The sequence below is a fragment of the Lutra lutra genome, chromosome 6, assembly GCF_902655055.1.
Source record: "Lutra lutra chromosome 6, mLutLut1.2, whole genome shotgun sequence".
Classification (NCBI taxonomy): domain Eukaryota; kingdom Metazoa; phylum Chordata; class Mammalia; order Carnivora; family Mustelidae; genus Lutra; species Lutra lutra.
The window spans coordinates 65,813,729-65,839,974 of record NC_062283.1 but is presented as its reverse complement, the minus strand read 5'-3'; the positions used below and the strand labels follow the sequence as shown (position 1 = coordinate 65,839,974).

General features: G+C 37.9%; 1 protein-coding gene across 3 annotated transcripts in view; it reads right to left on the bottom strand.

Annotated features, from left to right (window-relative positions):
- Nucleotides 1-26,246, bottom strand: part of KIF6 (kinesin family member 6) — a 465,466-nt gene that overhangs the window by 375,187 nt on the left and 64,033 nt on the right. For all 3 annotated transcript variants that reach the window (XM_047733172.1, XM_047733173.1, XM_047733171.1), the window contains one exon: nt 2,555-2,702. In XM_047733172.1, coding sequence (XP_047589128.1) covers nt 2,555-2,702 — 148 coding nt within the window. The remainder of the gene's footprint in view (nt 1-2,554; nt 2,703-26,246) is intronic.

Genomic DNA, 26,246 nt, shown 5'->3' with positions numbered 1-26,246 from the left:
CCAACTTGTATGTTCATCTGCAGTGAAGAAATTCTCTTTCTTCCAGAAAGTAGAAGAAATCATCGTAAGTCAGGAAAATGGCAGGTCCACTCCCCTGAGATGATGGGGATAATGCCTTTGGCTCCTCCAGCTTCTGCATTTTCTGGACTTTTATTGGAATACACACTTAAAAGTCACTGAGCAATGTGGCAAGCTACCTTTCCTTATTACTCCTTTTTTAGTGTTTGGGATTGCCAGACTATAATGTAACACACATGTTTCCTGCAGACAGCCTTTTCTCCTGCCCCAAAACAAGTCTGAACCTCACAATACTCAAAAATAATGAGAAGTGATTTCTAAAATAAATGGAATCAATTGTCTTCTGTTAAAATCACTGCAAATGTGCTCCCATCACACTCACAGCATTTTAGGAGCCAGTATACAATTGCTCTTAGTTTATCTTAAAATAAATACTTCGCATAAGTCAAATATTTCCTTTAGGAATTCTAGAGAGCCCCATGTGGCCCTCTGAAGCAACTGACTGGGGGCATCTGAGTACCTGTCTGCATTTTTCAGCTACACAATGTGGACAAACTTAATGATGAAACTCTGAGTTTAGTTTAGTTTAGTTTAGTTTAGTTTAGTTTAGTTTAGTTGCCTCTGACTAATTTTGCAGCAGTTTGGTTTGATTATAATGAATGTATTGTGCCCCATCAGGGAAATCCCTCCTTTTACAAAGAGTTGTCCTGGATATAAATTGGTCCAAGGAGCTCTCTCCAGTCCAGGAACTGATTTAGGATCATTCAAGATGAAACGAGGTTTACAATATTGTCAGTGACCAAATAGATCTACAACAATGGACCTAGCAGATGGTAGGTACTTGGGAGACATTTTGACTTTTACTATATTTGGTATCCATAGACAAAATTTTAGAAGGGACAAATGTATTTTCTTTTAGGAAAGGATTTGTTTATTCTATTTAACTTAATCAGGGAAATTGGTTTCATTTGTTCTAGTTTCAAAGGATTCTTTGAAATTAATCAGGATTGTTTGGCCACGAGTGTGTGTGTGTGTGTGTGTGTGTGTGTGTGTGTGTGTGTGTGAATATACATATTAACAGCAATTGTAAATGAGCTCATTTGTTGAGCATATACTATGTGCGAGGAACTAGACAATATATTTAGATACAGTATGTTCAGCCCTCACAGCGAGTCCACAACCCTGAGACCTTAAGTCTCAACTGCCACTAGGCCACATGCTATAAGTGGTACACTTTCTCAGAACCAAGTTGGCCTACACCAACTTCAGTGATCTTTCCAAGACAACATTGGGCCACAGCAGCAAAAACTATTAGAAATTACATTCCCAGTCTGTGAAATCTGGGAACAAAACAAAACAGCTAATGTCAGAAATAAATGAGTAAATGAAAAGACAGGATCTGAATCCAACTTATACACTATACTCAACCCTTTCTCTTCCACATTTTCTGGCATGCAGAGTTGGCATGTTTGAGCAAGTGAGAGATGAGCTGAACTAATGGGTAATTGCTACTTTATGGATGGAAATTAGAATTATGCAGATCTCAGCAATTTCTTCTCATCTTTGCAACTCAAAAGGCAAAAAGCATACAGTCAAGAAATTTTGGAAAAACTGTTACACTGACCTAGTTAGGATATTTGTTATACAGAATTCATAAAAACCAAGTAAGTGTAGGAATTAGTAGGGCCAATGGAGATCTTCTAGTACAATGCACTTCCCAGTTTCACAGAGGGGGGAAACAAAAACCTAGTGAAGTTATGGGACTCACTATTGTTTAAATACAACCAACAAAATAAAGCCAGTCTGAGACAGAGAGGTAGTGTATGTAGTGGTAAAAAGCACAGAGTGTGGCATCTCACGGACCTGGGATGGACCTCTAAGTCAGTTATAAAGACTCAGAGAAAGATATTTAGACTCATTTTTACCAACTATGAAATTGGGATAAGGATACCTACTTTGCTAGTTGTGTTATATGTTATATTAATATATAATAATGTATATATGTTATATTAAATGTATTATATGTAATAAAGCAATAGGCACTTAGAGACACACAATAAATGATGCATATAATACAGAGAACTTCTCTTCATAACAGTATTAATTGCAATAGGAGTTTTACTCTGGTAAAAGTCTTTTGGGCATCTATTACAATTGTGAAAAAGGTACAATCACATCATCTTACTCAGTGTTTTAGTAGCCGAAATAAAGATGTCTTAGCAAAAGGATATCCAGTTTCTTAATGAGAAATATAAGATGTTAGTTGGTAAAATGTGTTATCTGTTCTTTTAACCTCCATGGATGTATCAGAAGGACCTCCCTTTGAACCTTTGCTGAAACAGCATCCCTTCAATGAAAAGTACCTTAATTTCTACTTCTTCAGCAAAATCCTAAACTTCCCTTAAATATAAAGGCCAGAGTTATTACACAATAATACTTCCTCATTTAGATATAATAAAATGTCACGATAAATTTTTTACCCACCATAAATTTCTGCTGAATATATCAAATAGAAAATGAAGTTAAAGTTCCATACCTTTTGTAATTGCTCAAAAATGTATGACAGTGTCCTTGGGATAATGCCTCGGTCACTATAGCGTTCTGCCCCACCCGTGATGGTGAATGTCTTCCCACTGCCTGTTTGCCCATAGGCAAAGATGGTACCATTGTAACCTGCCAAGACACTACATAAAGAAATGGCACACTTTAATATCAAATGACTAATTGCACAAGTATTACATGGCTTGTATTCTAATAGCAGCCTTATTCAACACTAGTGAAAAGACATTTATAAAAGTATCTCTATATGTGAGTATCTAGCTAAAATAATTCACGTTTTTTTAAATCCAGGAAAATCAGCACAACCAATCCTTTTCTCTCTATAACTCAAATGGAGTCTGTTCATCTTAATTTTTTAATCTAATTTTTCTTTAGAAAAATGTTATATTTACATAAAAGTTATAAAGATAGTGCAGAGCTAACACATGCCCTACACCTAGTTTCCCCTACTGTTGATAACATTATTATTGTGCACCTGTAACAACTGAAGAACCAATACTGATGTATTATACATTTTATAAAAATGTCCTTGGTTTTCATATATTGTCTTTTAATTCTTTTTCCAGCTTTACTGAGATATAACTGACACATAAATGTAAATTTAAGGTATACAAATGTGATGATATGATACATAAATATACTGCGAAATGAGTCCCACAATAAGATTAGTTAACACATCCATCACCTCACGTAATTATCATTTTTGGAGGTGGTGATAACATTTAACAGCCATACTCTTAACAACTTTCAAATATATAACATATAGTCACTATGCTGTACATTCGATCCATAGAATTTATTCATCTAATAACTGGAAGTTTTTACCCTCTGAACAACATCCCCATATTTCCCCCACCCACCATCCCCTGACAACCCCCATTCTTTTCTTGATATTTATAAGTTCAGTTTTTTAGATCCTACATGTAAATGAGAATATACAGAATTTGTCTTTCTCTGTCTTATTTCACTTAGCATAATGCTTTCAAGGTCCAACTACATTATTGCAAAATGGCAGAATTTTCTTCTTTTTATGGCTGATTAATATCCCATTGTGTGTGTGTGAGCGCACGCACGCGTGCGTGTGTGTGTGTGTGTGTGTGTGTGTACACCACTTCTTCTTTGTTCATTCACCCATCGATAGACATTTAGGTTTTTCCATGCCTTGGCTATTGGGAAAAATGCAATGAACATGGGGAGGCAAATGCCCCTGTAAGATTTCATTTCCTGTGAAATATAGGCAGAAGTGGCATTGTTGGATCATTACTGGCAGTTTTAGTTCTAATTTTTAAAGGAAACTCCATACTGTTTTCCATAGTAGCTGCACCAGATTGTATCTTCACCAACAGTGCACAAGGATTCCCTTTTCTTTACATCCTTGACAGCATTTGCTGTCCTTGACAGCATGATAATAGCCATCCTAACAGGTATGAGGACATGTCTTATGTTTTTGGTTTGCATTTCCCAGATGATTAGAAATACTGAATACCTTTTATGTATCTGTTAGCCATCTGTACTTTTCTTTGGAGAAATTTCTATTCAAGTCCTCTGCCCATTTCTTAACTGGATTTATGCTTAACATGTAATCTATCCAGGAGAATGTTTCATGTGTGCTTCAGTAGAATCTGTATTGTGCTGCTCCTGGGTGAAATGTTCCATATATGTATGTCTGGTAGGTTCATTTGCCTTAAGGTATAGTTCCTATCCAATGTTTCCTTCTTGATTTTTTTTCTTTCTTTCCTTCTTTCCTTCTCCCTCCCTCCCTTCCTCTCTTCCTTCCTTCCTTCCTCTCTTTCTTTCTTTCTTTTTTCTTTTTTTTTTTTTTTTTAACTGAAAGGCCTCTTCTGAGTAAACCTAGGTTGCTGGAGGAAGCGCAGCCCATTCCAGACAAAAGGGACTCTCTTTTTTTTTTTTTTTTTAAGATTTTATTTATTTATTTGACAGAGAGAGAGAGATCACAAGTAGGCAGAGAGAGAGGAAGGGAAGCAGACACCCCGCCTAGCAGAGAGCCCGATGTGGGGCTCGATCCCAGGACCCTGGGATCATGACCTGAGCCGAAGGCAGAGGCTTTAACCCACTGAGCCACCCAGGTGCCCCTCTTTCTTTTTTCTTTCTTCCTTTCAAGAGTTATCTATTTATTCTTTGAGACAGAAAGAAAGAGAGAGGGAGAGTGGGGGGGGGCAGAGGGAGAAGGAGAGAAAGGATCTCAGGAAGATTCCTTGCAGAGCACAGAGCTCAACATGGGGCTTGATCCCATGACCCTGAAATCATGACCTGAGCCAAAATCAAGAGTCGGATGCTTAACAAAGTAGGCCACCCAGGCGCCCCTCCTTACTGGTTTTCTATCTGGATGATCTATCCATCGTTGAAAGTGGGGTGTCATCAGAGACCAGTGGAACAGAGTAGAGAGCCCAGATACGGACCCTCAACTCTACGGTCAAATAATCTTCGACAAAGCAGGAAAAAATAAACAGTGGAAAAAAAGACAGTCTCTTCAATAATGGTGCTGGGAAAATTGGACAGCTATATGTAGAAGAATGAAACTCGACCATTCTCTTACACCGTACACAAAGATAAACTCAAAATGGATAAAAGACCTCAACGTGAGACAGGAATTCATCAGAATCCTAGAGGAGAACATAGGCAGTAACCTCTTTGATATCAGCCACAGCAACTTCTTTCAAGATATGTCTCCAAAGGCAAAGGAAACAAAAGCCAAAATGAACTTTTGGGACTTCATCAAGATCAAAAGCTTCTGCACAGCAAAGGAAACAGTCAACAAAACAAAGAGGCAACCCACGGAATGGGAGAAGATATTTGCAAATGACAGTACAGACAAAAGGTTGATATCCAGGATCTATAAAGAACTCCTCAAACTCAATACACACAAAACAGATAATCATATAATAAAAGGGCAGAAGATATGAACAGACACTTCTCCAGTGAAGACATACAAATGGCTATCAGACACATGAAAAAATGTTCATCATCACTAGCCATCAGGGAGATTCAAATTAAAACCACATTGACATACCACCTTACACCAGTTGGAATGGCCAAAATTAGCAAGACAGGAAATAATGTGTGTTGGAGAGGATGTGGAGAAAGGGGAACCCTCGTACAGTGTTGGTGGGAATGCAAGTTGGTGCAGCCACTTTGGAGAACAGTGTGGAGATTCCTCAAGAAATTAAAAATAGAGCTTCCCTATGACCCTGCCATTGCACTACTGGGTATTTACCCCAAGGATACAGATGGAGTGAAAAGAAGGGCCATCTGTACCCCAATGTTTATAGCAGCAATGGCCATGGTGGCCAAACTGTGGAAAGAACCAAGATGCTCTTCAACAGATGAATGGATAAGGAAGATGTGGTCCATATACACTATGGAGTATTATGCCTCCATCAGAAAGGATGAATACCCAACTTTTGTAGCAACATGGAAGAGATTATGCTAAGTGAAATAAGTCAAGCAGAGAGAGTCAATTATCATATGGTTTCACTTATTTGTGGAGCATAACAAATAACATGGAGGACATGGGGAGATGGAGAGGAGAAGGGAGTTGAGGGAAATTGGAAGGGGAGGTGAACCATGAGAGACTATGAACTCTGAAAAAGAACCTGAGGGATTTGAAGGGGCGGGGGTGGGAGGTTAGGGGAGCCAGGTGGTGGGTATTATGGAGGGCATGTATTACATGGAGCACTGGGTGTGGTTCAAAAACAATGAATACTGTTACGCTGAAAAGAAATTAAAAAAAAAAAAAAGAAAGGGGGTTGTCAGATTCCACTACTATTATTGTATTGTTGTCTATTTCTCCCTTCAGATCTGTTAGGATATGCTTAATACGTTCAAGCGTTCTGATGTAGAAGGCATATATATCGTTATATCCTTATGATGAACTGACTCTTTTATCACTATAAAATGGCCTTCTTTGTCTCATAGCCTTTTTTTAAGAGTCTAATTATTTATCCAAGAGAGAGATAAGGAACACAGTGGGGAGGGGGGAGAGCAAAGGGAGAGGGACAAGCAGACTCCACACTGAGAGCAGAGCCTGACAAGTGGTTCGATCTCAGGACCCCAAGATCACGACCTGAGCAGAAATCATGAGTTGGACATTTAACTGACTGAGCCACCCAGGCACCCCAGCCTCATCACAGTTTTGGCTTAAAGTCTATTTCGTCTGATATAAGTATACTACTTTTGCTTTCTTTTGGTTTCCATTTGCATGGAGTATCTTTTTCCATCCCTTCACCTTCAGTATAAGTACGTCCTTAAAGCTGAAGTGAGTCTTTTGTAGGTAGCATATAGTTGGGTCTTGTTTTTAGTTCATTAGTCACTCCATGCCTTTGGATTAGAGAATTTAATCCATTTACATTAAAAGTAAAGAAGGCAAAGTATGGGCTTACTAATACCAACTTATTCACTGTTTCCTAGTTTTGTATTTCCTTTGTTCCCTTCTTCCTCTTTTACTGTCTTTCTTTGTGAAGTGATTTTCCCTGTGGTATGCTTTGATTCCTTTCCCTTTATCTTATGTGTGTCTACTATTGGTTTTTACCATTCATCCCATTTTTAATGTTTTTGATGTCACAATTAACTTCTTTTACAGTGTGTCTTCATTATCAAATTGTAGCTATAGTTGCTTTTAATACTTTTGTCCTTTAACCTTATACTAGATTAATTAACACATCACCATATTATTAGAGTATCATGAATTTGCTTATGCTTCCCTTTAGCAGCATGCTTTATATTTTCATGTTTCAGCATTTCTTATAAGGTAGGTCTAGTGGTGATGAACTCCTTCAGCTTTTGTTTGTTTGGGAAATCTTTGCTTCTCCTTAATTTCTGAAAAACAACTATGCTGGGTAAAATACGCTAGGCAGTTTCTTTCTTTGAGAAATTTGAATGTATTGTCCCACTCTCTCAGGGCCTGTAAGGCTTCTGGTGAGAAATCTGCTGATAGCATTATGAGGGTTCCCTTACTGTGTGGGTATCTTTTTCTCTTGCAGCTTTTTAAATTATCTCTTTGTCTTTGATTTTAGATATTTTATTTTAATGTGTCTTGTAAAAGATCATTTTGATTTGAAATTATAGGGTCACCTTTTAGCTGTATGAACATGGATGTTCAAATCTCTCCCTAGATTTGAGAATCCTAGGCATTATTTCTTTAAATATACTTTCTCCCCCTTCCTCCCTCTCTTCTCCTGAGACTAATAATGTGAGATTGTGTCCTTTAATGGTATCCCATAATTCACAAAGATTTTCTTCACTCTTTCTCTCTTCTTTATGCTTCTCTGACTGGATGATATCAAATGACATGCTTTCCAGTTAACTAATTTATTCTGCTTGATTATGTCTGCTGTTGAAGCTTTCTACTGAATTGTCAATTTGACCACTGTGTTTTTTAACTACAGGATTTGCTTGAGGTTTTTTTATGGTTTCTATTCCTTTGTTGAATTTCTCATTTTATTCTTGTATTATTTTCCTAATTTCATTTAGTTGTCTTTGTTTTCTTTAATTCACTGAATTTAAGAGTGTTATCTGAATTCTTTGTCAGACAGTTCCTAGATCTCCATTTCATTAGGGTCAGTCACTGGACCTTTGTTAGTTTCCTTTGGGGATCGCATGCCTGTGTGGTTGGATCTGGATATTGGGTCCACAGTGACTGACCAGGCACTGGGAATCACTGGGATGGGCCCAGTATCTGGATCCACAGGGACCAGTCTAGTGCTGGGACAGGCCCGGAGCCTGGTTTCACAGAAGCCAGCCAAGAGGCTAGGGCCACAGGAATTAGAACCAGCATTAGAACCAGCCTAGAGTCTTGGGCCATGGGAGTCAGTTTATAAAATAGGGCCTCAGGGGCCAGGTTGGGTCTGCATTGACCAATGTGGTGCTGTGCAGGCCAGGAGCCTAGATCTGTGGAGCCAGCCTTAAAGCTCAGGCTGCAGAGGCTGGCCTGGCATTAGGGAGGGCTTGCCATGTGGGTCTGGTGGGAACCCACCAGGATACTGGAGTTACAGGAGCCACCCAAGGCCATGCTGGCTGGACAAACAGGGGTAGACTGGGATCCTGGATTTCCTAGAGTTTGCTGGGAGCCTGGTATGATAGGAGCTGCCTGGGGCCACGGGAGCCATCTGGCCCCAGGGTAAATCAGAAGGCTGGTTTTATGGGAGCCTGCTGGTAGCCTGCCACTGCAGGATCTGCTTGGGGCTAAAGGAGTGGGCAAGTGGTAGGGTAGGCCAGGGGACTGGATTCTCAGTAGCTTGCCAAGAGTCTGGTGCCATGAAGTCAGCTGGGGCCATGGATGTCACCTGGGCCATGGGAGCTGCCTGGGACCACTGGAGCCAGCTGATGCTGAGATGGGCCAGCACTGGTGTCTGCAGTAAAGTCAGGTGCTCACTTCAGTCTCCTTCCACGGGGATGGTGTCTCTCTCAGTGCTAGGATGGCCAGGCTTCAGGGAGGGGTAATGGAGTAATGTCAATCTATCTTTTCTACCCTCTTCAACATGTCTTTTTTTTTTTTTTTCCTGTGCCCCATCCCAATGCTGTAATTCCTCAACTGGAATCCTTAGCTTTTGTGAAGGTATTTGCATGCTTGGTAGTTATTCAAATTGATATTTCTGGGGGTACAGGTGTTAGAAATTCCTGTACTACCATTTTGCTGAAATCACTCTCTAAGTATTTTCTTCATCTTTAGTATACTTTAGTATATGTTGAAGGTAAAAGTTCTGAGGAAACCATACCTATAATTTGGCAAATTACAAACCTGACAGCTGGCACTTCATGGGGCAAATACTCACAACATTAAGTTACCTCCTAGAATACCAGGTATAGAATGTAGAATGTTTACCCTACATACCTTGTAATGTAACCCCATAATTTAACATTCAGCACCAACTATAAATCCTCTAAGAATTCCCCTCCTCAGTTTTTGTGGAATGACTTTTTGGTAAAACAGTAATCCAGATGTGCTCTTCAGTCATAAAGAGCAGCCTTTGATTTGATGGAGATTGTAAGAAACCTAGACTTCAAGTTATATTACAAAGCTATAGTAACCAAAGCAGTATGGTACTGGTACAAAAATAGATCCATAGATCAGTGGAACAGAATAGAAAACTCAAAAATAAACCCACACTTATATGGTCAATTAATCTACAATGGGGGGGCAAGAATATACAATGGGGGAAAAGACAGTCTCTTCAACAAATGGTGTTGAGAAGATTGGATAGCAACATGCAAAAGAATGAAATTGGACCACTTTCTTATGCCATACAGAAAAATAAACTCAAAATGGATCAAGGACCTAAATGTGAGACCTGAAAACATAAAAATCCTAGAAAAGAACATGGGCAACAATTTCTCCAACATCGGCCATAGCAACATTTTTCTAGATATGTCTTCTGAGGCAACAGAAATAAAGGCAAAAAATAAACTATTGGGACCACATCAAAATAAAAAAACCTCTGCACAGTGGAAGGAAATAATTAACAAAACTAAAAGGGAACCTATAGAATGAGAGAAGATGTTTGAAAAATGACATACTCAATAAAGGTTTGGCATACAAAATATACCGAAGACTGATACACCTCAGGACCCAAAAAACAAGTAATCTAATTTTAAAATGGGCAGAAGACATGAATAGACATTTCTCCAAAGAAGATATACAGATGGCCAACAGATGTGAAAATATGCTTAACATCACTCATCTTCAGGGAAATGGAAATCAAAATTACCATGAGATATCACGTCACACCTGTCAGAATGGCTAAAATCAACAATCCAAGAAACAAAAGGTATTGGTGAGGATGTGGAGAAAGGGGAACCCTCATGTGCTGTTAATGGGAATGCAAACTGGTATAGCCACTGTGGAAAACAATATGGAGTTTCCTCAAAAAGTAAAAAATAGAACTACCCTATTATCCAGTAATCACACCACTGGGTATTTACCCCCAAAATACAAAAACACTAATTCAAAGGGACACATGCAGCCCTATGTTTAGTACAGCATTATTTACAATAATCAAATTATGGAAGCAGCCTAAGTTTCCAATAACAGACGAGTGAATAAAGAAGATGTGGCATATGTATACAATGGAATATTATTCAGCCATAAAAAAGAATGAAATCTTGCCATTTGCAACAGCATGAAAAAAGACAAACCAAGAAACAGACTCTATAGAGAATAAACTATATATATATATATATATATATATATATATATATATATATATAAACTATAGAGAATAAACTGAAGGTTACCAGAGGGCAAGTAGGAGGGATGAAGAAAATAGGCGATGGGGATCAAAAAGCATACTCATGATGAAAAAATAAAATTTTAGAATTTTTAAAAAGAAAAAGAACACTAGATCTTCCCAGCCACCATCTCTCTTCTCTCTTTTCCTCCCTGCTTCACTTCTCCCCCTTCCCATTCCCTTCTCTCTCTCTCTCTCTTTTTCTCCCTCTGTCTTTCCTAATATATTTACAAGTGGATCTTTACACCATACAGAACAGCAAACTATTATAACATTATGTTCTTTTTTCTTCAAAGTAGCTCCTTCATCTCTGAGATGTTTTCAACCCAACAATTATGAAGATGTCAGCTAATGGTGGCTTCACTGCAAATGGATGTTTGATAGATGGCTCCTGTGAGAATCACCCCTCACTGTTCACACTGAGATTCCTGCTCTAAGACTTCTTCTGAGATAATGCTCACAGTTCTATGTTTTGCTATGCTTTCATGCTTGTATGTTAAGTGATTTATCATCATCATGCCCCCTCAAAACACATAGGTTTTGCTTAGAGCTTCTTGTGAAGTAATCAGTTAAGTCTCAGGCACCTTATAGAACTATGAAACTAAGAATAATATCTATAACAACAACTCAATGCATCATTTGCTATGTAGGTAGAAGGTGTTATTGGTGCTTACAAACTTAAAAGACAGCACATTAAGTAAACAAAAAACAGATGAGTACTGTGTGGTTCAACTTTCCATTTCTGAGATGTTTAATAATTTTTCTCCATGTGTCTTCACATGGAGTTGGAACTATAATGATTAGTTGGATGATTACAGAATCTTTCTGCTCAATGTCATTTGTCACCAATGAAACAGCTATGTTCCATTAGCAATTATCATTTGAATATATGCTATCTCTTGACCATAAATGCTCTAGGTAAATGAAGTTGATAACTTAAAGAATCAAACTTTAAACATTTTTAAAATTTTTGATAGAAATTTTTCTAAAATATATTAGTCTGTCCCTGTCTTGAAAAGCAAAAAACTGTACAGATTAGCATTTTTATTTTGACTTAGTGACAGCCTAAGAAAAATGAGTACCATAGCATGCTACATTGACAAATGCTGATTATTAGGGTTTTTTTTTTTAATATTTAAGTCTTTTTCACTACCAGTTGTCCTAGTATACTCTCTTCCTCTCCCCCCATCTGCTGTGGAAAACTAGATGGCAAAGCTTCATAGAATGCTATTTAAAATACAAAGGATGTAGGTTCCACCAATATATAATCTATTGATATTTGTTACATTGCTATAATAAAAAATTAAATGAAAAAATGTGAATGGGCAACATTTATCTCCAATTCCTCTCTCCAGAGCATTTTCAACTTAATCTTGTGCCTCCTTGCCATTGAACACTGGACAATTTCATATGCTTGTAGACTCATCCATCCTAAGAGAAGGTACTATTAAAAACAAAGAGAAGTGGTGGAGTAAAGACCTCTGAAAATCCACTCCTCCACAAGACTAATGAGAACAGTGGCAAAATTGTCAAAATCACTTTTTTTCAGAATCCTGGAAGTTATCCAAAAGCTCACAACAATCCAAGGAGTGTTTACTCAAGTAAAATAGTTGAATCTCAGTAAGACCAGTGAGCTTTCTGACATTGTAACTTGACCATTCCCATGCCCTCTCCCCAGCTCCATAATAGCCTTGAAAAATAACAGACTTGCAACTACATAACTGTGAAAAACATAAGTACAGCAACCACAGGATTAGTACAGGTTTGAGGATCTCCAAAAGGTCCACAGAATTGTACTTCTCTGACCCATCTCGCAGCTCCCTGGAATAGCCCTACACATAGTACTTGTCTTTGTTTGACCTAACTTAGTTTACTGAGTAAAAAAAAGTCATATCCCCATGGTGTTTGTTGAAAACAAATCAGCAGAAAGTGTTCAACATGACAGTTGCCCTAGGTTGCAATACCAGTGAGGCAAACAAGAGGGTGATCAAAACCTTAAAGTAAAAATCTGTGGAATAACATGCTATAAGGGGCTTTGAAAAGTAACGACATATTTTTGGGACTCTACAAGACCATACACATGTATGGGGCTGTGTGCATGCCCAGAAGAGACCAGAGAAGGTCCTATAACTTACCTCTGGCTGACCTTGAGGCCCTGAACAAGCATGAAGTGAGAGCTAAGACAAAATTATAAACTTCCAAAATTATAAATTTCCAGTACTGAATGGGTATCCCAACACATGCAGAAAGTACCTTTACCAAAGACTCAGAGTGATAGATTCAAGGCATTTTAAAAAATCTCTGTCCAGTCACTAACTGACCACTAAACTTACTGAACAGAGATTTCAGGGGCTGCATACAACAAAAAACACAAGTTTTATGGAATTAGGCCATAAAATTTATTAAACAAACAAGCAGCCACAGCAACAATAACAACAAAACTTGGGGAGGGTTGGAATCTGATTTCCAGAGCTGTCATATCCTATTACTTAAAATGCCCAGTTTTAAACAAAAAAATATATGAGCTTCACTAACAACAAAGTATTTCCTATGCACAGGAAATAAAATGTTTAATAGGAACAGCCCTTGAGGAAGCCCAAATTTTGACATCTAGAGGAAGAGTTTAAGTTAGGCATTATAAATAAGCTTGAAGAACAAAAGTAAAGCATGTTTAAAGAATTAAAGGGAAGTATGAAAATGATGTTACACAGACAATAGAATATGAATAAAAAGATAAAAAAAAGAATAAAACAAATTTTGGAGTTGAAAAGTATGATAACTTTGTGTACGGTGTAAGAGAATGGTTGAGTTTCATTCTTCTACATATAGCTGTCAAGTTTTCCCAGCACCATTTATTGAAGAGACTGTCTTTTTTCCACTGTATATTTTTTCCTGTTTTGTCGAAGATTATTTGACCATAGAGTTGAAGGTCCATATCTGGGCTCTCTATTCTGTTCCACTGGTCTATGTGTCTGTTTTTATGCCAGTACCATGCTGTCTTGGTGATCACAGCTTTGTAGTAAAGCTTGAAATCAGGTAACGTGATGCCCCTAGTTTTATTTTTGTTTTTCAACATTTCCTTAGTGATTAGGGGTCTATTCTGATTCCATACAAATTTTAGGATTACTTGCTCCAGCTCTTTGAAAAATATCGGTGGAATTTTGATCGAAATGGCATTAAAAGTATAGATTGCTCTAGGCAGTATAGACATTTGAACAATGTTTATTCTTCTGATCCAAGAGCATGGAATGGTCTTCCATCTTTTTGTGTCTTCTTCAATTTCTTTCATGAGTGTCCTGTAGTTCCTTGAGTACAGTTCCTTTACCTCTTTGGTTAGGTTTATTCCCAGGTATAATATGGTTCTCGGTGCTATAGTAACTAGAATCAATTCTCTAATTTCCCTTTCTGTATTTTCATTGTTAGTGTATAAGAAAGCCACTGATTTCTGTACATTGACTTTGTATCCTGCCACATCACTGAATTGCTATATGAGTTCTAGTAGTTTGGGGGTGGAGTCTTTTGGGTTTTCCATGTAAAGAATCATGTCATCTGTGAAAAGAGAGAGTTTGACTTCTTCACTGCCAATTTGGATACATTTTATTTCTCTTTGTTGTCTGATTGCTGTTGCCAGGACTTCTAATACTATGTTGAACAAGAGTGGTGAGAGTGGGCATCCTTGTCGTGTTCCTGATCTCAACGGGAAGGCTGCAAGCTTTTTCCCATTGAAGATGATATTTGCTGTGGGTCTTTCATAGATAGATTTTATGAAGTTCAGGAATGTTCCCTCTATCCCTATACTTTGAAGCGTTTTAATCAGGAACGGATGCTGGATTTTGTCAAATGCTTTTTCTGCATCAACTGAGAGGACTATGTGGTTCTTCTCTCTTCTCTTATTAATTTGTTCTATCACATTGATTGATTTGCGAATGTTGAACCATCCTTATAGCCCAGGGATGACTCCCACCTGGTCCATGTGCACTTGAGAAGAATGAGTATTCTGTTGTTTTAGGGTGGAATGTTCTGTATATATCTATGAGGTCCATCTGGTCCAATGTGTCATTCAATGCTCTTGTTTCTTTATTGATTTTCTGCTTCGATGATCTGTCTATTTCTGAGAGAGGTGTATTAAGATCTCCTACTATTAATGTATTCATATCAATATGACTCTTTATCTTGATTAACAGTTTTCTTATGTAATTGGCTGGTCCCATATTGGGGGCATAGATATTTAGAATTGTTAGATCATCTTGGTGGACAGTCCCTTTAAGAATGATATAGTGTCAATGTGAGACAGGAATCCATCAGAATCCGAGAGGAAAACATAGGCAGTAACCTTTTTGATATCAGCCACAGCAACTTCTTTCAAGATATGTCTCCAAAGGCAAAGGAAACAAAAGCAAAAATAAACTTTTGGGACTTCATCAAGATCAAAAGCTTCTGCACAGCAAAGGAAACAGTCAACAAAACAAAGAGGCAACCCAAGGAATGGGAGAAGATATTTGCAAATGACAGTACAGACAAAAGGTTGATATCGAGGATCTATAAAGAACTCCTCAAATTCAACACACACAAAACAGATAATCATATCAAAAAATGGGCGGAAGATATGAACAGACACTTCTCCAATGAAGACATACAAATGGCTATCAGACACATGAAAAAATGTTCATCATCACTAGCCATCAGGGAGATTCAAATTAAAACCACATTGACATACCACCTTACACCAGTTGGAATGGTGAAAATTAGCAAGACAGGAAACAACGTATGTTGGAGAGGATGTGGAGAAAGGGGAACCCTCGTACAGTGTTGGTGGGAATGCAAGTTGGTGCAGCCACTTTGGAGAACAGTGTGGAGATTCCTCAAGAAATTAAAAATAGAGCTTCCCTATGACCCTGCCATTGCACTACTGGGTATTTACCCCAAAGATACAGATGGAGTGAAAAGAAGAGCCATCTGTACCCCAATGTTTATAGCAGCAATGGCCACGGTCGCCAAACTGTGGAAAGAACCAAGATGCCCTTCAACAGATGAATGGATAAGGAAGATGTGGTCCATATACACTATGGAGTATTATACCTCCATCAGAAAGGATGAATACCCAACTTTTGTAGCAACATGGATGGGACTGGAAGAGATTATGCTAAGTGAAATAAGTCAAGCAGAGAGAGTCAATTATCATATGGTTTCACTTATTTGTGGAGTGTAACAAATAGCATGGAGGGCATGGGGAGATGGAGAGGAGAAGGGAGTTGAAGGAAATTGGAAGGGGAGGTGAACCATGAGAGACTATGGACTCTGAAAAACAATCTGAGGGTTTGAAGGGGTGGGGGGGTGGGAGGTTGGGGGAACCAGGTGGTGGGTATTAGAGAGGGCATGGATTGAATGGAGCACTGGGTGTGGTGCAAAAACAATGAATACTGTTACGCTGGAAAGAAATAAAATATTTAAAAAAAAAGAGAAAAGTATGATAACTGAAATAAAAAATTCACTAAAACAGTAAATTTGAGTTGGTATAAGAAAGTAAATTTCAAGATAGGACAATTGAGATTATTTAGTCTACACAATAGAAAGTATAAAAAATGAAGAAAAACAAACAGAGAAATCAGAGATCAACATTTGCATAAAGTCCCAGATGGTGAGGGGAGAGAATGTTTAAAAAAAAAAAATGGCCAAAAAGTAGTCCAATTTGATGGAAAACATTAATCTACATATCTGAGAAGCTCAATAAACTCAAAGGTATCCAAACTTCAGCACATCATAATTAAACCATCTAAAGACAAAGAAAATCCTGAAAATAGCAAAAGAGAGGTGACTAATCACACACAAGGAATCCTTTTTAAGATTAACAGCGGATTTCTCATCAGGAATCATGGAGGCCACAAGGTAATGGAATAACATATTCAAAATACTGAAAGAGTAGTTGGGATACCTTCCTTTTCAAAAATTAACAAGTCTCCCAAAATTTACATTTTAATTTTGTTTTCAGATTATTTATTGTTACTCTATAGAACTATAATAGATTTTTTTATATTGACCTTGGACACTGAAATTTTGTTGAAATTGTTTACTTCTCCTTATCCTCTAAGAGTGGATTACCTAAAATTTCTATATACAAAATCATATCATCTGCAAATAAACATTTACTTCTTCTTTTCTAATCTAGATGGCTTTTATTTATTTTTCTTGCCTAAATGCACTAAATTCTCTCTGCTTCTGTTTATCTGGGAATATCAATTTTTCCTTCACTTTCAACGAATGACTTTTTGCAGATATAGAATTCTCTATTGTAGATGGCATGATCTTGTACATATACAGAAAATTCCAAGGAATCTACCATAGAACTATTAAAAGCAATAAACAATTTCAGCAAGGTTGTAGGGTACAAGACTTAATGAAAAGTGGCATTCTCCCATCTGACCTATAGGTCCATGCAAACTCCATTAAGATCCAAACTGTTTTTTCAGAAAAATTGACCAACTTCTGAAATTTATATGGAAATTGAAGGGTTCAAGAAGAGCCAAAACATCTTGAAAAATAACAAAGGTAGAGGACTCACATTTCTTTCTTTTTTTAATTTTCTAATTTATTATTTTTCACTTTTCAAGTAATCTCTACACAAAATGAGGGGCTCCAACTCACAACACTGAGATCAAGAATTGCATGCTTTACCAACTGAGTCAGCCAGGCACCCCTTAAATCAAAACCTACTATCATAACAGTAATCAAAACAGTGGGATATTGGCATAAGGATAAACATACCACGAATGAAATAGAATTGTGAGTCTAGAAATAGACCCTTATGTTTATAATCAATTGATTTTTGACAAGGTGTCAAGAACACTCAATAGAGGGAAGAGTATTTTCAAAAAATGATGCTTAGACAATGGATATTCACATGTAAAGGAATGAAGCAGGAATTCTACTTCATACCACATACAAAACTTAATTCAAAATGGATCATAGACCTGATATAAGAGCTAAAAGTAAAAAAAAACTCTTGGAAGAAAACATGGGGTAAATCTTCATGACTTTGGATTAGGGAATGGTTTCTTAGAAATTACATCAAAAGCACAGCAGCCAAAGAAAAAAGAAAACTGGATTTCATAAAAAAATAAAAACTTTTGTGTTTCAAAGGACACCATTAAGAAAGTGAAAAGATGGGACGCCTGGGTGGCTCAGTTGGTTAAGCAGCTGCCTTCAGCTCGGGTCATGATCCCGGTGTCCTGGGATCGAGTCCCACATCGGGCTCCTTGCTCTGCAGGGAGCCTGCTTCTCCCTCTGCCTGCCATTCTATCTGCCTGTGCTCGCTCTCTCTCCCTCTCTCTCTCTCTGATAAATAAATAAAATCTTAAAAAAAAAAAAAGAAAGTGAAAAGATAACCCATGGAGTAAAAGAAAATGTTGGAAAAATCATACATGTATCAAGACACTTATCATAATCCATAATCCATAAAATACAAAGAATCCTTACAGCTTAAATAATAAAAAAAACAGATAACTCAATTAAAAAGCAAAAGCGGAAATAAACTATTGGGACTATACCAAAATATAAAGCTTTTGCACAACAAAGAAAACTATCAACAAAACAAAAAAACATTCTGTAGGGATTGAGAGAGGATATTTGCAAATGATATAAATGATAAGGAGTTAATATCCAAAACATATAAAGAACTTGTACAACTCAACACCAAGCAAACAAACAATCTGATTCAAAAATGGGCAGAAGATCTGAACAGACATACTGCCAAAGACAGATGATTGACACATGAAAAGATTTCATCACAATCATCAAGGAAATGTAAATCAAAACCACAATGAGCTATCACCTCACGCCTGTCAGAGTAGCTAGTATAAAAAAAGATAAAAAATAACAAGTGTTGGCAAGGATATGGAGAAAATGAACTCTCATGCACCACTGGTGAGGATGTAAATTGTGTAAGCACTGTGGAAAACAGTATGTAGATTCCTCCAAAAATTAAAAATAGAAATACATATGATCCACTAATTCTACTACTGGGTATTTACTCAAAAACAAATAAATAAACAAACAAACAAAAACCAAAACACTAATTCAAGAAGACATATATGCCCCTATGTTCATTAGAGCATTATTTACAATAGCCAAGATCAGGAAGTAACCCAAATGTCCATTGACAGATGAGTGGAAAAGAAGATGTGGTATACACACACACACAATAGAATATTACTCAGACATAGAAAAAAAGAATGAGATCTTGCCATTTGCAATATGGAAGGACCTAGAGGGTAATATGCTAAGTGAAATAAGTCAGAGAGAGAAAGACAAATACCAAATGATTTCACTTATCAGTGGAATCTAAAAACAAAACAAAGGAACAAACAAACAAACAAAAAAAAAAACAAACTCTTAAATACAGACAACAGGCTGACGGTTTATGGAGGAGAGTTGAAGTGGGATGGGCAAAAAAGATGAGGAGATTAAGAGGTACAAACTCCTAGTCATAAAATAAATCAGTCACAGAGATGAAAAGTACAGCATAGGGAACACAGTCAATAATATTTTAAGAATATTGTATGGTGACAGATGGTGGCTACACTCATGGTGACACTGAGTAATGTATGGAGCTGTCAAATCAATATGCTATACATCTGAAACTAATATAACTTTTTTTTAAAGATTTTATTTATTTATTTGACAGAGATCACAAGTAGGCAGAGAGGCAGGCAGAGAGAGCAGGGGCGGGCGGGGACGGGTGGAGAGGAGAAGCAGGCTCCCTGCTGAGCAGAGAGCCCAATGCGGGGCTCGATCCCAGGACCCTGGGATCACGACCTGAGCCGAAGGCAGAGGCTTTAACCCACTGAGCCACCCAGGTGCCCCTAATATAACTTTTTATATCAATTATACATCAATGACAAAATTTTAAATAGATAAATAAATAACACATCAGAGATTTTGAGAAAAAAAAAATTGGCAAAGGATCTGAATGGACATTTCACTAAAGGAAATATATGGATGGCCAATAGCACATGAAAAGATGCTCAACATCATTAGTCACTAGGGAAATGTAAATCAAAACCACAATGGGATACTCATTTCATAATCAATCTAAAATGGCTTAAAAAAAGAGAGAGAGAAAAGGAAAAAGACAACTGCAAGCATTACTGAATAAATGGAAAAACTGGAAACTTCATACATTGTTGGTAGGAATGTAAATGGTGTAGCTGCTTTAAAAAAGGTTTGCAGTTTTTCAAAATGTTAACACAGAGTTACCATTAATAAGACCTGGCATTCCTGGGTATATGCCCAGTGGAATGGAAAATATGTCCACACAAAGATTTGTAATTAATGTTCATAGTAACATTATTCATTATGGCCAAGAAGTGAAAACAACCCAGATGTCCATAAACTGATGAGTGGATAAACAAAATGGGTCATATCCATACCATGGGATACTATTTGGCAATGAAAACGAATAAACCACTGATACATGCTACAATAATTGATCAATCTTCACAACACGCTAAGTGAAAGAAGCCACTAACGAAAGGTCATATACTGTATGGCTCCACTTACATGAAATGTCTAGTGTGCAAATCCACGGAAACAGAAAATCAATTAGTAGTTGCCAGAGGCTGGGATAAGGGGAAAGGAGGAATGACTGTTAATGGGTATGGTACAGGGCTCTTTTATGAAAATGTTTCTAAATTTAGATTACAGTCAATGATAGTTGCACATTTGTACTAAAAGCTACTAAATGGTACATTTGAAAATGAATTTTCTGGCATGTGAATTGTACCTCAATAAAGTGTTATAAAATAAAATAATAAGGAACCTATTCTACTTTGGTACTAAGTAGAGCTGTGCTTCAACAGCTTAGCAGTAGCATTTTTTAAAGACAGAATAGTAATTAATAAAAGGATGAAAAGCTAATGTTAAGTTTCAGCAGTGAACAATGGGATGGATGTTTCTGGTGAGAAATATTTCTCAACTTCCTAAAATCAACAATGCAGGTGACTGCCTAATACATCCCAGCTAGAGACAATCCTGATATGTAAATAAATCAATGTTTTTAAACCAGCGTTTGGTGATCAGAGGAAATCTCCAGAGTAGAAACTCTCTCCTTCCTTTTGCAAAATGCATTTTCCCTAGAAATCTAAATTACAAAGCTGAGATATTTTTTCATTTGTTATTTTTAATATTTGCATGACTAAAACAAAAATAAAGCTTCTACTCTCCTGGAAATCATAAACTGCAGTATTACTCCACACACATCACATGTACATGTCAGAAAAAAATACAAACCATTTAAGTTCAGTTTTTCATTTTTATTACTCTTTATTTAACTACACCCCAAGTAGAAGAAAGCTGTTTTGAAGTATATGCAATAAAGGGAGAGCTAATTTTGTTTACTCAAATGCGAAGGCTTTGGGGCACCTGAGTGGCTCAGTGGGTTAAAGCCTCTGCCTTCGGCTCAGGTCATGGTCCCAGTGTCCTGGGATCGAGCCCCACATCCGGCTCTCTGCTCTGCAGGGAGCCTGCTTCCACCTATCTGTCTGCCTCTCTGCCTACTTGTGATCTCTGTCTGTCAAATAAATAAATAAAATCTTTAAAAAAAATGCGAAGGCTTTAAGAATCTCCTTATTCGATGTCTAAATCAAAGTAACCAACAAAAAATTATTATTGCTATGACAATTTAGTTCACAGAGCCAAACAAGTGATATTTTAGTCCCTCAAATCTAAAGATACAGCATAGCTGAAAACAAGAACAACAACAAAATAATGGGATCACAGATTTTATAATTAATATCATCAGAGGCCTTTTAATTATGTTTTGTCCAACAGAAGATTTCCTTCTAAGGCATCTCTGAAAACCAGATATCTGAGCTATGCTTAAATAGCTGTTAGATTCAGGAACAGGACAGAATCAGAGAATCCAGGTGAATTCATTTTTGAGGGGAGAGAGTGAGGTGAGGTGGTACTTTAAAATATTGTGATGTTCAGCCTTAGAAATATTAAGAATCCCAGAAAAAGTACATACTTATATATTTATTTATTTATTTATTTTGAAAGGAGAGAGAGAGAGAGCAGGAGGAAGAATAGAGGGAGAGGGAGAGAGAAAATCTCAAGCAGACTCCCGGCTAAGTGCTGAGCCCAAGGTGTGGCTCTATCTCAGGACCCTGAGATCATGAACCCGAGCTGAGTCAGAGGCTTAACCTACTAAGTCCCCCCAGGTGTTCCTACATACTTAAACTTTAAAAAAACTGTTTATCAGAACTAAACCAATTTCTTCATTCAGAAAATACAAATAAATCAGATAATATGAAGAACAATTTTTTAAGCTAATAGAAATTATACTACATTTACATTCAACTTGATTTAAAAATCTTTGCTCAAAGTTAACAAAATTAATCTGGAATAGAATTATCAAAATTAAGGCCTCTGTTTTAAATATAATTACCCAATTGCTCCATCTTATCTCTCACACAGTTCTAAAAGCCCCAGTAGCTGGAATATACTTATTTTCATTTGGTTTTGAGTCTCAGAATAGTTCATTGCTCTCCATTGCCACCCAGTTCCTAGAATAAAATCCCTCTTGCACAGGCTCCGCAGCTCTTTGGTGTGGTCCATTGTTTTTTGCAGAGAAAATGGGAAGGAGACTCTTAGACTCTTAATCATTTCACTTTCAGAATATTTCTCAGTGCATAATTCAGCAGCCTGAATTTTTAAGAGGAATTTGAACCAAAAACAATAGCAACTCATAATTAACACAATTTAACACAACTCAATTTACCATATATAAAAATAATCTTCCCATCTGTTAAGCCAAATGAGCATACAACTTGTAAAATTTCCAGCAAAATTTGGTCATGGGGCATTCCCTTTGCTGTGAGGAGAAGGAAAAAAGAAGTTGGGGAACTACCCTTCTAGGGAGTTAAAGAGGGCAGCTGACTGGGAGAATTCTAGTTTCTGGCTAGAAAGCTTGCTTAGTCCCTCTTCTTCTGGTAACAGCTCTGCTCCCAGTCCATTCTTCCACTCCTAGGAGCAGGCTGTGTGGGGGGCACAAGACCCAGGACTGGCCAATCGTGCTACCTCGTTCCACCACGACTACACGCCCCCAACCCCAGACCCCTCTGAATAGCTACTAGTCCAAGATGATGGGTCTCAAGCCGAGCAAATAAGATTCCCTCCTGTCCAGATTCTGAGAGGAACAAAAGCTCTCTTTTTGCTGGGTTCTTTAAAGCACCGCTGCCAGAGGCCCTGTCTCCTGCCCTTCTGTAGAAGGAAGCAGGGCCAAGCAAAGGTCAGATGGGCGGAGACGTAATCTTGGCTTTGTCCGGTACTTAGTTTAAGTAGCTACAACCCTGATTTTTATAGCACTCCCTTCAATTCTCTGAGCTAACCCAGTTTTGTGAGCCAAGAAATCCTCTCTTTTCTTTGAATTGGAATTCTGTTATAATTAAACAGCAAAGTCCTAACTCATGCAAAGTTTCTGAAAAACATCTTTTATCCATTGGCGTGGACCATGGGTCTCAAGCTAGCGGTGAATCTTACCTATAGGAGTATTTAAACTTAACTCAATGTGAATGCTTTTATGTGGGATGTGTGTTCTCCAGTTTGCCACTGTCCCTCAAACTCCCTCTTGTCTTAGACTCATTTGCTTCCCAAGTGCATGACAACCGGTCCAGACTTGAAGGCAGGGCTACATCGTTGCGCGCTATGGAATCACCAATCTTGGTGTAGGCCACTTGAATGCCACTGCTCCGGAGACCTGCCCTGCACTCAGTCATCCACACAGGCTCCTGTGAATCACGCCCCCTTGAGGTATATAACGTGGAAGTCCTGGTTAAAGGCATCTGAGTTTAGTTCTCTGGGTTTAGACCCCATTCCTTCTCAAAGTATGTTCTGGCAAGATCATTCGAAGGTCTTGAAAGCTTTGCTTGTATGCTATATTGGTCAAGTTATGGATCCTGATACAGAAATAAAGTAGGTTACATAGCTAACCTTAGTGGAACTAAATCAGAGCATTAGCTATTTGGGGCAAAGGATTATCTAAGGCAAGGGTATCCAGATTGGAAACAATTAACTACACAATCTAAAATATGTGTTTTTCAGAAAACTAAAGCTGTGCATGTGGATTAAGTGGTAACTGAAACACTTGAGATCGTTTAAAACTCTTCTGTAAGTGCCCATGGGCAAACTGGCTGTTGGACTCGGGTCACAGATACAAAGCCGCATACTAAATTTAGCCAGCAGAGCATCTGTTGGTCCAGCACTGTCATTTTTAAAGAAACCCAAATGGAATGTTCTTTGCTGCCAAGACTTGTGCTCCCCATTCTGCACAGACACCACTACTTCCTACTGTTCTCCTTGGCTTACTACAGATTAGCTGCCTGCCCTTCATGGAATTTTGAGTTTTCAATCCCTGGTATAAAGCAACACAGATAAATGTGAGGAGAGGAGCACTATTATTGAGGGGGGGAGGGGAGAAACTAACCTATAAGAATGATATGACTAGAGATCTTCCAGATTTTTGAAATGTCCTAGGCAGTCCCCTCCCAGTCAAGCACCTAAGAAACAGACAGGCTATCTCTCCCATCATTGCTGGCATTTTGTAAGTTTTAACATGGGATAGGAAGACTGGAATTTGGGGCCCATTTTTCTCAGTCACTTTGGCACAATCAGGACATCCACTCCTGGATGTGTCACAAACACAGAATCAGTCACTGCCTGTCTTGAATGACTCACAAATTCTCCTCCCTGGATACAGGGGCTGAGAAAGAGGACTTTTTTTTTTTTTTAATTTTATTTTTTATAAACATATATTTTTATCCCCTTAACCCCCCATGTTGCATCTCCTCTCCCTCATATCAGGGAGACCATATGATAGTTGTCTGAGAAAGAGGACTTTTTGAGGTTCTTTCCAGCTCTGTGATTCTTGGGGATTTGTTCGCAGTCTTGTCCCCACTACTTCAAAACAAACTTTGCAAGAGGCAAACATATCACGGGGTACATAATCCAAACAGTCTCCCTTGAAAGGATCCTCGAGATCTTAAGCACACTAAACAGCTCCACATCCATAAGTTCATGGACCAAATCCAGGCCAAAGTGCTCTCTAAATGAGGCTGTTTATTATTTCCCAAGTTCCTGAAGAAACCATTTTCTTTAGTATTAATAATAAGCAGCTTAAAGCTGGAAACATAACAGAGATGCATGGAACTTTAATAGAAGAAAATGACCTCTTTTGAACACAGTCCAGCTCTGAAATGTTTCAGTTGGAAGTCCAGTAGACTGTATTAGAAAGCAAAAGCTGTGTTTTTATCTTATTTACATTATGAAAAATGCATTTACTGCAGCATTTCTGACAGATTTTTTTTTCATGACCCTTGAGAATAAACCCTTAGATTCATTAAACATAATCATTCTCAGATGACCACCTAAGGAGGCAACTCAAATGAACCAACAGAAGTTTTACACGGTAATGTGGAAAAACCCATTGTCTATAGAAATTTATTTGGGCAGAATCTTGCATAAAGTCTTAATTATTACTTTGTGTTTCTTTTCTAGGGACACAAGAGAAAATAGAAAACACTTTTTCCTAAAATTGTAACACTAAGTTTTCTGTCAGTAAATTGATCAACCACATTTTTTTTTAAAGATTTTATTTATTTATTTGACAGAGATCACAAGTAGGCAGAGAGGCAGTCAGAAAGAGAGGAGGAAGCAGGCTCCCCGCTGAGCAGAGAGCCCGATGCGGGCCTCGATTCCAGGACTCTGGGACCATGACCTGAGCCGAAGGCAAAGGCCTTAACCCACTGAGCCACCCAGGCTCCCTGATCAACCACATTTTTAAAGCACTAACTATATTACAGTAGAGGCCTGCTACTATGCTCTATGTGAATTTACAGGGAAAACAAACCAACAAACAAACAATGCAAGGTAAAAAAAATAATTAGCAAGATAAGTATCTTTAAATATATGAACATGTGCATACATTACGACTACATAATCTTTTAATTTACACATTAATCTTTAACCAGAACAAAACAAAACAAAACCAAATGGCTTATTTATAAACATAGCTGTAGAGAGATGAAGAATTTATAGAAAGTCCTCTGTGAGGATTTCCTGGGGATTCCATTTTTCCTCATAAGGCGGAATGCAGCTTTGGGGTTCTCCAGCTGAGCAGGGAGCAACAGAAATGCAGGAACCCAAGAAGGAGGGAAGATGGGCATAGGAAAGAAGGGACATAGGGGCCTACCTCATGGGGAAGTGCAGTCAGAACAGTTCAGCAAGAGGTCGCAAGTGTGAAACAGAGAAGCGCAGGGTGGTGGGGAGAGCAGCAGAGAGTGGCCCTGGGTGTGGGAGCTGTTGACAGAAACAGCAATGGGGAAGGGACTCTGAACATGACTGCGCAGCATTGCAAATACACTTTCCTACCCCGCA